This window comes from Thermobia domestica, chromosome 9, assembly GCF_964235325.1.
Source record: "Thermobia domestica chromosome 9, izTheDome1.hap1.1, whole genome shotgun sequence".
Taxonomy (NCBI): Eukaryota; Metazoa; Arthropoda; class Insecta; order Zygentoma; family Lepismatidae; genus Thermobia; species Thermobia domestica.
The window spans coordinates 180,640,793-180,654,271 of record NC_137462.1 but is presented as its reverse complement, the minus strand read 5'-3'; the positions used below and the strand labels follow the sequence as shown (position 1 = coordinate 180,654,271).

Here is a 13,479-nt window from a genome sequence, read left to right as displayed (position 1 = left end):
GCCGTGTTTATGTGTTGCGGACGCCCAAATCAGCGTATGATCCGCAGTGTCTCCGCCCCACTCTAAAACATGACGGCCTCCCAGTGATGCTGTGATCGTGGTATCCTGGTTTTCAGTGGATCCTATGTTGACGCTCACCGGTCGCTTCGCTACTGGTGATTATGCTGCCATTTTAGGGAAACATGTGCATCTTATTGTCAAGATGTTTCCGGGGAATGACGCCGTATTTCAGGATGATAATGTTCTCATTAACACAGTTGGAGCTGTTCCAGCGTGGTTTAAGGAACATCAGGATGAAGTTAAAGACCTCCCTGGCCTGCCCAATCCCCGAACCTGAACATAATTGAACATCTGTGGTCTGTTTTGGGAACGAAACCGGAGCAGATTTCTGCCTTCATTTTCTCTCACGGAACTGAGTGATGTACTGCATGCAGAATGGTGTCATTTCTACCTGCTATCGTTCGCAACCTCCATGATTCTGCTCCATGTCGCATCAGAACTATCCAGAGGGTAAAAGCTGATCCAAAGCCATATTAATCTGCTAAGTTACACTTGCTTCAGTGTTTTCATTGCCACACATGTTCATCTCTGACCCTTATTGAAACCATATTTAGTGCACTAATACTAGTTTTAATTATGAATCAAACATAAAACATGATTTCATATCACACACACATTTTCTCTTTATATGAATTTTGGCGATGCTTAAATTAATAATAAAAAAAAAAAAAAAACTCAATAATGCTCAACTTAACACAAATGTCTTCAATCATTTTTTTAAGTTATTAATGATTCGTATAAAACCAATCGTTTCAACCAAATTAACATTACGAAAATTATTATAATTATTTCCTGAGCAAAGTAAGACTTTTGATCAAATTTATGTTATTAAACAATGAATATTACTTGTAAAATAGAAACAATGCAATTCACGACAGTCAACCAACTAGACTTAACCAATTCAAACATTATGGTGACACCAGTGGCTTCGTGATTTAGTGCTCATCTATAGTGCGCAGTCATAAGTTAGGTCCTATGTCATGAGAGTTTGTGTTCATTAATATAATGTCTATACCGTTCTATGGTGTAATTCTATTTTCTCTCAATTTCTTGCTACCCAATCAATTACCTAACCATTCGCGTACATTAATCACTCCTCTCCTTCAGTCTAGCATAATATGTCATGTTTTGCTTACTGACCATGGAAAACCTAACTTTGTATCACAGTCATACTTAACAAGTTGACTGCCGTGAGCATCATATGTGGTGCTCACCTTATTTCTGTGTGGGGCCATGAGCACCATATATGATGCTCATGCTTAATATCTCAAATTACTAACCTATTCAGGTTCTTGAGCATCATATATGATGCTCGTTGTCAAATTTACTGTGAGACAATGAGCATTACATATGGTGCTCGGCTCCCATTGGTACATTTTCGGGAGAAAAAATATCGCGACAAAAATGTGATATAATTATCCATAATCGAGCCAAATGTAAGAAGAAATTTATGGTCTCCTGGGACCAGTACCCTCAAATCACCTTGGCAGTCAACCTGTTAATTCAATATATTAGTCAGTTAAATTAAGAAAAATAAAATATTAACTAGATATTTTTTTTTTAAAAAAAAGCAATAAAACTAATAGTTCTTACCTTTTCAGGAGAAGACATAGATTCCTGATATGTTTTTATCTTCTTGTGAAGTATTTTACACCTTCTAGCTATATCCCTTTCCTCAGCCAAGTCACTTCCTAGACTTTGCATATCTATGAGATCGATCCCTAAAAACCGAAAGAAATTGTAAAACTAGTATGCAAAAGGAATATTCGTCTTCTATATTACTGCACAATTTAAAATGCACTAATTTACATGACATGACAACTATATATACACCCAATAAAAAAGCTTCAATATGAAAAGGTTAATTATACTCAAGCTGGTCCTGTGGCTAGTGTGCGTGGCTAATGCACAGGGCCCCGGGTTAGATTTCCGTTGGGAGAGCCCTAAAAATTGGAACTCATTACGGTGGTTCAGATTCCATCTTAAACTGTAGATTCATATCTTACATAGTCTCTAAAAGATATAAAAAGAGACGCTAAGCTATAACCAACTAACCAAGAGAGGTATTTATTCAAATTAAATAATAATAATAATAATAATAATAATAATAATAATAATAATAATAATTTGGATACAGGGCAACATAGGGACAATTAATTTTTGGACTGAGGAGGGGTGCTCCCAGTTTTTAACTTGACAACCCTGATGGCAAATAAATGGCGGTATCTTAGAGAATTTGAAATTTACTGCTGTCTCTGGAGAAATTTACTGCTGTGAAATTGCCTCCACGTGCAATGAATTCATGTAGGTTTTCCTTTCAGTTTTGAGTTTAATCCCAGTTTCGTTTTCTCGTCGATTCCTTCAAAATCCTGAAGATAAAGCCTGTGTGGGTTCAAACGTTGTTTGCTGAAATACATGAGTGGTACGTGCAAAGATAATCATGTTAATTGATACAATTAAAAGGTAATGCACAAACATTTTAGCTTTAACATTAGAAGCTGACATATTACTAAATGTCATGTTCAACAAAAAATAAAAAAAGAAAGAAGGAAAAAAGAATTCCAATTCCCAATACAAAGAACTATCAACATCTGAATAATACACCTGAATCCAAATTGCAACGAGAGTCATATTTTTACAGGCACATCTGACTTTTATAGACACAACGGCACAGCACATTTATGGGATAGTGTTACAAATGTTACAGACCTACGTGGTATGAAATATATACTTTTTAGCAAGTGTAAAGGGCTAGACTGAGATCGTAATACTTTTTTTTAAATATATATATATATATATATTGAGAAAAGCTAGTTTCATTTCACAGTAAAACTACGGTAGACTTCCAAACTATGGAAATTCAATACTCAAACTTGAAGTAGAACATCTATAACTATTTCCAATAGATTAATAAGATCAACGATAATACCTGTTCCTCGGACACTGAATCCTTATCAACAAGCCATTACTCGCTACGCCACATTGTTTTTGTTCTATGGCAATAAAGGTTGAAACCAGAAATGATTCATTTGAACTAATTCCAGACTCAATAGGTGGTTAATGGAGAGAACAGACCCTACTCTTGGGAAGCTGGATCGATTGCAAAGAACTGCATACCGATATCTCTTACCGTTTTTGCTCTATGGAAATCACTATTGAAAGCGGAAGTAGTAAATTTTAACCACTTCCGGTTTTGGTAGTGTTGCAGGTTGTAATGTATCTCCTCTTGAGAACCTGAATTGTTTGCAGAACACCGCTGGCCACTATCTAATGTAATTTTTGACTTCTGGCGATAAAAATTAAAACTGAAAATGAATAATTAGAACCACTTCCTGTTTGAACAGAGGGATAACGCAGAAAATGACTTTTCTTGGGACGGTGAATCAACTGCGAAAACACTATCTCGATATCTCTGATCGTTTTAGCTTTACGAAAATCAGTATTGAAACCGGAAGTAGTAGTAAACTATAACCACTCCCTGTTTTGGTAGAGAATTGCGTGTTGTGAGGATATGCTCATTTAAGACACTAACTGTAGAAAATCATATGCCCCTATCTGCCCATTTTGTTCTATGGCGATACGTATTGAAACCAGAAATGGCTAATTTGAACCATTCCCGGTTTGAACAAAGTTAATGAAGAGGATGAAATCTATTCTTGAGGTAATGAACTGACTGCAGAGAACCGCACCTCAACACCACTTACCGTTCTTGCTCTGTGAAAATCAATATTGAAATCAAAGTATTAAATTTGAACCACTTCCGGTTTTGTAATGTGTTTGGGATAGTCATGGTATATTGCCTTGAGACGCTGAATCGTTTGCAAAAACCCGCTTCTCGCTATCTGTTCCTGTTTCTGTTTTATGGCGATTAACATTGAAACTGGAAATGACTAATTTGAAGCACTTCCGGTTTTAACAGAGTTAACGGAAGAGATAGAACTTATGCTTGGGACGCTGAGTCGATTACAGAAAACCGCAAGTCGATATCGCTTACCGTTTTTACCTTTCATACCTGTCGACAGACGGACAGACAAAGCTGTTCTGTAAGACTTCGGACACTTATGCATAGCATAATTTGGAAGTCTAAAAGATCACACTATACATTCGGAGCAATGTGGTATTCAATTTCTGATAAATCATTCTGGCTGAAGGAAAGCTTTGACAGCGTTTTACAAAATATATCCACTTTGTCTTTGTTATCAGAAAATACGTCGAGGCAGCATGAATGCTTTTCTGGCCTGTGTGGCCTTTCTGTGAATTAATATAACGTTTTTTTTTTCCTATAAATGTGAGAATACAAAAATGCGGTGGAGCCATTAAATCATGTTTAATGGTAAATTTTTATACGGAATTGATCATGCTAAGTTAGTTAAACAGAAAATCCAATTCTTCTTCAGTTCTGTAAAGGTATAGAATGTCATCCACGTAGCGCAGTATCTAGTGTATATACATTCATTGTACATTAAAATTTCCTTCTCAATAAAATTTCCTTACGTCACAAGCAGAAAAAGCAAGCTGCCATCGCCACACCATCACGTTGCTGGCAATAGATATTTTCAAACTGAAAGGCGTCATACTAAGACAAACGAAGTTCAATGATTTCCTTAGTTTCAAAATTTGGTTATTGTTTTGTTCAGGAATATTCACTCAATTTACAGATGTACAGACTTGACGAGTACAAGTTCATGGTATTATCTAAGCTAATTTGACCTTATTGATTAGCATAGACGTCTATTTACTATTGGATCGGCGTCCGTTGTAACATATTCGCCGTTGTCCATTGTAAAATGTTTCTTTCTGCTGTGTTCTGATTTCTTAACTATTTACAAGAGATACGCGAATGCTTAATCCCTGAAATGGTAAACCTAAATTGAGTTTTTTGTTTTATAAACCTTCGATAACCCATAGAATAAAAGAAACGCCGCAACATCAACAATTAAGTGTCCTTTTTCCTTGATTATTACGCAATTACTATGATTCTACACCGCCTCTTGTATTTTTTAAATAAACAGTTCAGACAGATCATCCATTTACTGGCGTCTAAAAATAACTTTTATTTTCTTGGTAATTTGATATTGTATCTATACTGTTTCTTTGTTCCTACATTTTCCCTGTACCTTGGGACTGTTTACTGTTTTAACAGCCAAGCTCTCTGGTTATTCCCAAAGCTTTAACTTTCTTTTGTAATGTTCACGTTTATTAACACTTGCTCTTTGCATTCTATTGGAAATCCTTTAAAAAAAAAAAGTTAGAGGACACAAGGAAATAAGACTATAAATCATATGCTATTTATTTTGAAATTATTGAACTACGTATAATTCGCTCTTCGCGTTTTCAGAAACAGCTGTGCAAGAATGATCAAATCTTTAGACTGGCGAAATTGGCTAGTTTCCATTTTAGGAATTTACTAATGATACAAATGTAAGGCAAAACTTAAGAAAATTATGTTCAGTCTGTATAATTCGATTCTTAACCTTACCACTTCGAATTATTCTGTATAGGTAAATGCATCTGCTTCAATATTTCGACGGAAAACTGTCAACCTTACAGGAGAAAATTGTTTTGAGTACAGTTACCACGTCAGCATTCATGCGGACATGTCCGCATTTGGGAACTAAAAATTTCCGTCTGCATATATCTTCCAAAATTTCCTATTTTGTCCGTACTTTCTAAGCTAATTGTTTATTGTCTTCCTAATCTGCCCTGTCATAATGGTTACAGCGCTCAATGAAGAATGTAGGGATTGGATATCTTAACTTGATAATTGCTCTCGTAGCGTCTCGTGTCGATTTCTTTTTCCGCTCCTTCCGTATCTATGCTTCCAGTTCTTTCTACCGAGCTTTGTTATCTTAGTGTTTTATGAACATATTGTTATATTTAGATGGATAAATCTAGGCATACCGAGATGCTGTCTCTCCTTATACGCTTCCAGTATTAATAACAAGAATATAGTATTATAAAATAATTAATTATTCAACATCAGCATTTCGGCATTTCAGAATAAGATAACCACAGTTTTCAGGGCTTTAGGGTGAGAAGTGCACATCGAAAATTTTAGGAATTAGACACATTTCTGGGGTTTCGACATCTCTGGTAATTTTAGTCCGTCACGTTATGAGGAATGACGAAAGGAATGAGAAACAAAGGAATCGGCCTGAGATCGTTATTCAGGATGGCTGGCCTGAAAATCTTCTGTAGTTCGACTGAGTGACCCTTACCTAGGACCATCGAAAATGTTAAAACTGCGTTGTTAAGATTAATGTAATACCTGTTAAAACTGTTTTTAAAACTTAGGATTTTGTACTCTTCTCCGAAAGGGAAGTTGTAGAATGAATTTTAATAATAATAATCTAATATTAAGCTCTGAACAAGGGCAAGTAGCAAAAGAATAATCATTTTATTTTAATGAAAAACCATATGAAGAAATAACTGAATGAAATCAACAGAATATGAATGCTATTGATGAATACCTACAATTGACATAATAAAAATAATCACACTAGTTGGAAAACGATAGTTCTTACATTTTATTTCCGAAATCTTTATTTCCACTATTCAAAACAATCTCATTCCACCTTCGTGAACAAGGTTGATGATTTTTAGTCGAAATATGTACCTATTCGCATACAGAGGATATATGGAAAGATTGTTTCATTGATAATTATATGTTATTTACTTTCGCGATTATTACTTTAAACCGTAAATTTAATAAAGATTAAATAAAGCAGATTCTTTTTTACTTTTAATCTGTAAAGATGGAATGTTGCTGATCTAATTTCCTAACAAGCCAATGTAAGATTTTTATTCATAATGAAAATATCGATAATGTCCAAAGTTTTATTATATAAAACAAACTTCGTGATATTCTAAGTAATTCTATGAGAACATACGTTAATTCTAATTTTTAGGAACATCATATATATTGTATACCGTATATTTATTTGAATGAAACTTGAAAATTATGGAATGATAATATTGCATGTAAGCATCATTGATTCTATACGAAAAATTAGCAATACTAATCACTGATACTTACACAAAAGCAGGAGCAACAATAATAATCTTTTTTCATGAAAAAATTAACTACTGGATGAAATCAATTAGTATTTCCCGTTTTCCACTATAGAAAATACGTTCTCTAAAACCTTCCTTAATTTACACTTAATTAGTATTGTAAGTCAGTATTTCGAAAATATCAGTTGGTACACACCTGCTGTGAATAATCTTCCTGCACCGGAAAGGACAATGCTCCTACAATCCTGATTCTCTGCTAACTCATTGAAACATTTGCCAATTTCACTGAAAGAACGGATAAAAATATTATTGTTATTCACACTATTTTGAAGAAAGAAAGAAAAAACGTTCTTCCTCAATACGAAAAACTTCCGTGAATGAATATTACACATATTGGCTTTGGATCAAAAAACAGCCTCAACACCTCTTCCAAAAGTTGTTGACTATTACATTTCCTTTCCAATGAGACACTGAACATATCTCTATTGCACTTTATTCATTATCTACACATATTGGAAATATCGTTTATGTGAATATATTGTTTCTTCACTGTTGTCGGTCATGAATTTCAAGAATCTTCCAGATGTACACCCCGGAATGTTGACGGCTTGAAAACAGCAGCACTAATTTCAAATATCTGCACTGCAAAATATGAAATGCAAAACCCGTGACAATACAGGGTATACAATAGAGGGGGGGAGGGGATTTAGATTTCTGGGCTTTCGGCATCAAAGGCCATTTAGCCCTTCACGTTTTGAGGGATGACGTCCCTCGGCGAGCACACAATCCGGGGAAAGGGAAGGAAGAAAGGATTGGGAAAGGAAGGAAGCGGCCTGGGACCTATAAGTTAGGTACCACCCCGGCATTTGCCTGGTGGGAATGAGGAAAACCCAGGAAAACCTCATTCAAGGTGGCTGGCCTGAAAAAGCGTTTTACACTTATTCGACCGAGTGCCCCCACCGGGAATCGAACCCGGGACCGCTCGCACCGGAGGCGGGTATACAATAGAAAGAGGGAACCAAAATGACGCACCTGCATGCCTAAACCAATCTGTAGTGAGCTTGCATCATTTTTGGCCGAACTGGATTATACACTAACCCAAGGAGGTGGTTTTAGTTTTTGAATCTGAACTTGTAGCGATCTCTTTCAGCAATATTCTTAACAGTTCCGCAAAAACGACAGAGCTCCTTCAAGATTGTACTCGTCATCAGAAGGTACTACTCTCAGGATGTTTCTATGGATTTACTGAATTTTTAATTGGTTGCGCTGTAGTTTTCACTAATCTCAATTGCTCTCTACAGTATCTTTCCTACTTTGAATATAACTACTTAACCATTAATTTCAGTTAGAAATATTCTTTCTTGAATAGTTTCCGGTCTGAGCCCATTCTAAGAAAGCCTAAAAAAATTCTCAAGAATATTCAGTCTGGAAGATAGTTAAATCTAATATAGACGCTGCTGACGGTCATTTACGGTAGATATAATAACAAATAGGTAATTATATGGCTTTAGATCAAATTTACAGTCTTGAAACCTCTTATAAAAATGGTTCACCATTGCATTTCCTTTCCAATGAGGCACTGAACATACCTCTTCTATTTCTTATTCATTATCTACGCATATTGAAAGCATCGTTACGTGAATATTTTGTTTTTTCATTGTAGTTATCATTATGTGGAACCACTCTATTGTATGATGACAATTTCTTTAATTATGTTAAATGCCAAAATATTAATGGAACTCACAACATAACTAAAAACATGAATCAACGAGGTCCAATTTGAATAGTGCTACAGTCGAAAACAAAAATGATTTCCCAATCCTAGAGTTAAGTTATTGACAAATTAAGAGGAAATTTAGGAGTTTAACGTTTCTTAATGCAGAAAGAGCGTTAATTTTTGTGCATTATCGAAAATAGTATTAAAATAGTTCAATTCACTCCAAAGATTCTATCGGTAGGAAGGGGCCGCGGTGGTTCAGTGGTAGAGCGTTCACCTCTGGTGCATGGAGTCCTTGATTCGATCACAGCTCCCGCCAAGTGAACTTGGTGGTGGACAAACACCGCGTGCGTAGGTTTTCTCGGGTTCTCTCGTTTCCTCCCACTTTCTTCATTCCACCATTTCATTCATTTCTCATCATCGCCGTCTCCTTTAGCCTAGCCGGCATAATCATGGAACGTGAAACTCAAATATTTCATTTCATTTTCTATCGGTAGGAAAGTACTTTTGGCTTTTGAATGAGTAAAATATGTAACATCCCTAATTCTTTAACTTATCATTGTTTTTAAATTCAATTGTACAACTGGCGGAAAAATATGATGTTCGAAACATTTGGGTACTTATTTTACTTTGAAAAGCTTTATATTCAAACATTTGTTGCAAGCATAAGCACAATATGACGACTACAGTATAAGTAGAAAGCCTTTTAAAAACAGATGGCATGCAGTAGTACATTCCATTTTACGAATTTATGAAGAATATTCTAGCAGCGATTAAACAGATCTGAGTGAATTTATCAGGCGACAGAGTGATGTTCTTTAAAATGAGGAACTCATATACTGTAATAAATCAATTTTCTCAGAAGGTACAAATAAAGAAAATATATATGTTTTTTTCATATAGTAGTAGTAATTTTTATATTGATACCAAATATTGCTCTATGTAATGTTAATACAAGGATAAAGCGTAAGTCTTGCAATATTCTAGTAACAACATACCTGTATTTATTGCAATACACTAAAAGCAGGTTAAAGTAGCCCCTCATGTTGGACTGTCAGCAACCACCTTCCTGGCAGTTCCTAGATTCCACATCGATACCATATCTTGTCCTTAGAGGCAAAGAAGTCAGTCACTGCTGTTTCCACTTCCTCCTGGTTTGTGAAGCTTCCTGATTTCAGGAAGCGTGTTATAGACAGAAACAGGTAGTAATCTGAAGGCGCAAGGTCAGAACTATAGGGCGGATGTGGCATCAGTTTGATGTTGAGTTCCTGACTTTTTTGCTAATTTTGGGAGCCAAGTATAGTTTTGCGTTATTATGATGCAGCAGGGTGCGCTTTCGGTTTACCAAAGCAGGATATTTTTGGTGTACTGCAGCATACATCCGCTCCAATTGTACGGAGCAAAGATCGGTATTGATGGTAGATAGGAACGAACTCGAAGTCAATTAGCCCCTCGTAGTTTCACCATACACAGTTTCACATTTTTGTGCTCGAAATGACCCTGTCTGACGACTGGGGTTCTGGAAGTTGGTTCTTGCTAAACCAATCGTTTTGCACATTCGGATTAAAAAAAAAAATCCTCATATGTGACACTCTCCTTCGGGCCTGAGGAGGGATCAACTCGTGTGGGAGAATGCGGCAGCTCCTGATGAGTTATGAAGATGACACACTACAATGGACTGGGACATGTCGAGTTAGTTTGATAATTGTCGTGTGCTGGTAGATGGAGTTTCCTTAGTGGTGTGTCGTATGACCTCAGAATCTGTTATCCTTAGGTGCTAGGAACTTGAATGATTTTCGACAATTTTACAACCTGCACAAAATTTCTAAAATGAACAACTTACTGTGTGCGGTTCATCGCACCTTCTCCTTTCACATGACAAATGTTTCGAGCTGCTACCACAGTGTTGTGCGTGAGTTCGAACTCATACAGTAACAGTTCACGTACCAGACATTTTTGACCACTTATTGTCACTGCCACTAAAAATTGATTGAAGATACTGGCGTAGTGGCAACCTCAGTGATAAACAGTCCGCTTGACACATTATCTCTTGAGCCAGTGTGATGTACCTATGGTCGATAACAACGTATACACGTGCCTGCTGTTTTGGTTGTGGAAATACTGCAAGACTTATAAAATGAAATCTTACGTCCCACAGTTATGCGGGTTATGCTAAAGGAGACGGTGATGATGAGAAATGAATGAAATGGTGAAATGAGGAAAGTGGGAGGAAACGGCAGAACCCCGGGAAAACCCACGAGCACAGTGCTTGTCCACCACAAAGTCCACACGGCGCGAGCTAGGATAGAACCAGGGATCCCAAGCACCGTAGGTGAACACACTACCACTGAGCCACCGCGCCGCCTGCAAGACTTATGATTTATCCTTGTAGTATATCGATATTATATTCTACATACATGATTTAAATATTTATCTGCCACTCAGCAGGTTCACTGTACCTTGAAGCCAATTGGCATCTATCTAGACCAGCGTTTCCCAACCTTTTTCAACTTGCGGCACACTACGGGTGTAAGTTGAATTCTCGCGGCACACTCATAGATGATATTATTATTATTATTATTATTATTATTATTTGCAAATATAAAATACCATGATATTTTTTCTGTGATTACTGATCTCCTTCTCACAGAGATGAAAGCTCGATCACTGGTTTTCCCCTATGCTATTTCATTATGCTTATTTTTTGTTCTAATTTTAAAATAGAAAACAATTGCTATGAAATAAAGGACTCAGATTTTTAAAAATACTTTCTTTTTCGAAACTGTATCCAACCTTTCACTAAGAACGAAGATCACTAAATAACGAACGAACAAACAAATGTCTTGTACTTTTACCTTTGCTGTTTTAACCAAAACCGGTGCATATTATTGCAATCACACAGCTTGCGATGCGTGAAAGTCAAAACACAGCTATTGAACAAAGTGTTGTTCTGTCATTCACGTGCGAATGAATGTTCTACGAACGTTGACATGACGCGTACCATACAAGTGCTTCCATTTCTCGGTGTTAGTATGACTCTCAATTGAAGCGTAACATAGCAACTAACCGTGGAAATGAGTACGAACCGAAATACTGTCTGCTACACAGTAATAGATATAGAATAATATATTACAATTACAGTATTTTTTTTTTCATGGTAGAAATTCATAGTAATGTGAAATACAAAAATATACATCTTTTTTCCTATGTCTTGCAATTTGGTTGTTATAGAATTAATAATTTTGTTTCGATTTCCTCGCGGCACACCAGCGGCCCATTCGCAGCACACCGGTTGGGAAACGCTGATCTAGACCCATACTAAGTACAGGTTCACTCCCTTCGCCATGCTCATGCCATACAATTTTATACGTTGTTTTCCTCTTTTCCTCTGTGGGCATAAAGGTTTACACTACCAGAGATGTCTGTCGTAAGTGTTTTATCCAAAGGTTCTGGCCCACTTGCCCTAATGTAGCTAGGTGATGCTACTAATCCAGTTAGGCAGGTATAGAGTGGCCAGTCTCCCTCCCGTGGTTCAAAACTAAATATGTTTCGTTCTGAACGGGATGGTCCCAGTTTGAAGCCTCTTTGTTGTCCCACCGGTTTATATTTTGTTTAGGTTTTCACTCGTAGCAATCTTTTCGCCTTTTTTAGTGTGCGCTATCCTAATTGCAATATTGTAAAATATTAGTTTCGGTGCTACATACTCTTACATTAACAGTTATCTACGCAGCTTAATTTATAGTACACTTGAATATTGTCAGAAAATACCACGTCATGACATAAATTCAAATAGGCCTATAATCCGTGGAGCTAAGATGAGTGTTACTGATACACTGAAAAGGAAAGAAATAAAAATATCATTCTGGCTGGTCAGATAGGTCTTGCGATGGAAGAAATGACAGTAAACCTCTCAACGAAGTATCCCAGTTCAGAATACCAAGAAATGTGCTAACCCTACATATGGCGAAGTGGAAATTAATAAGAGTTGACAGAGAAACTGGTTGATAAATAGGATTAGAATATCACGTATGCAAAAACTGTATAATTATGGATTCATTACACAGGTAGTCACTTGTACACATTAATTAATGTTTCTCTGATACAAACCACTCTGACTTCTTATAGTGTCAAGGAGCCAAATTTTCAGGAGAGACGACTAACCTCAAGAATGCCTAACCGCGACAGAGGACGTATTAAGCAGGTAAGTATACATGAGGGGAAGGGGGAGACAATTCTAAGGATTCAACTCCTCCCTTCTAAAACTCTAACTTTGAAGCTAATATGGTATTAATCAATTATATGCTTAACGACATAACTAATAACTGAATAGGACTCATTAAAACAAACTACAGGAACACTTTCTTACTATATGTTTCTATACTGGACTGCTTTAAATGATTATTTCACATTATTCTCTGTAAAAAGTTGCATAATTGTTTACTTACAGCCACATTGTACTGTTGAATGCATTTAATTTTTTAGGACGGTTAAGTTGTACATGATAAACGAAAGGCTTCGGAACTTCAACCTTAAGAGTTTCGTAATTCGAAGCTTCTTTCATCTCAGATGAACAAAACCGTTTCCACACTGCAAAATTTGCACCGTTTCCTGAAATCAACAACAATATTTATTACATCAAAAGTTTTCAATTGCATTCATTTTAATAATAGAACTAAGATTTGGATGCC

The 13,479-nt window shown here is 36.3% G+C and overlaps 1 protein-coding gene across 1 annotated transcript in view; it reads right to left on the bottom strand.

Annotated features, from left to right (window-relative positions):
• The window catches only part of LOC145660482 (delta(3,5)-Delta(2,4)-dienoyl-CoA isomerase, mitochondrial), a 55,069-nt gene that overhangs the window by 29,349 nt on the left and 12,241 nt on the right, over positions 1-13,479 (bottom strand). Inside the window, exons 2-4 of the mRNA XM_081725555.1 lie at positions 13,237-13,399; positions 7,271-7,359; positions 1,654-1,781 (exon numbers count right to left, since the gene is read on the bottom strand). Coding sequence (XP_081581681.1) covers positions 1,654-1,781; positions 7,271-7,359; positions 13,237-13,399 — 380 coding nt within the window. The remainder of the gene's footprint in view (positions 1-1,653; positions 1,782-7,270; positions 7,360-13,236; positions 13,400-13,479) is intronic.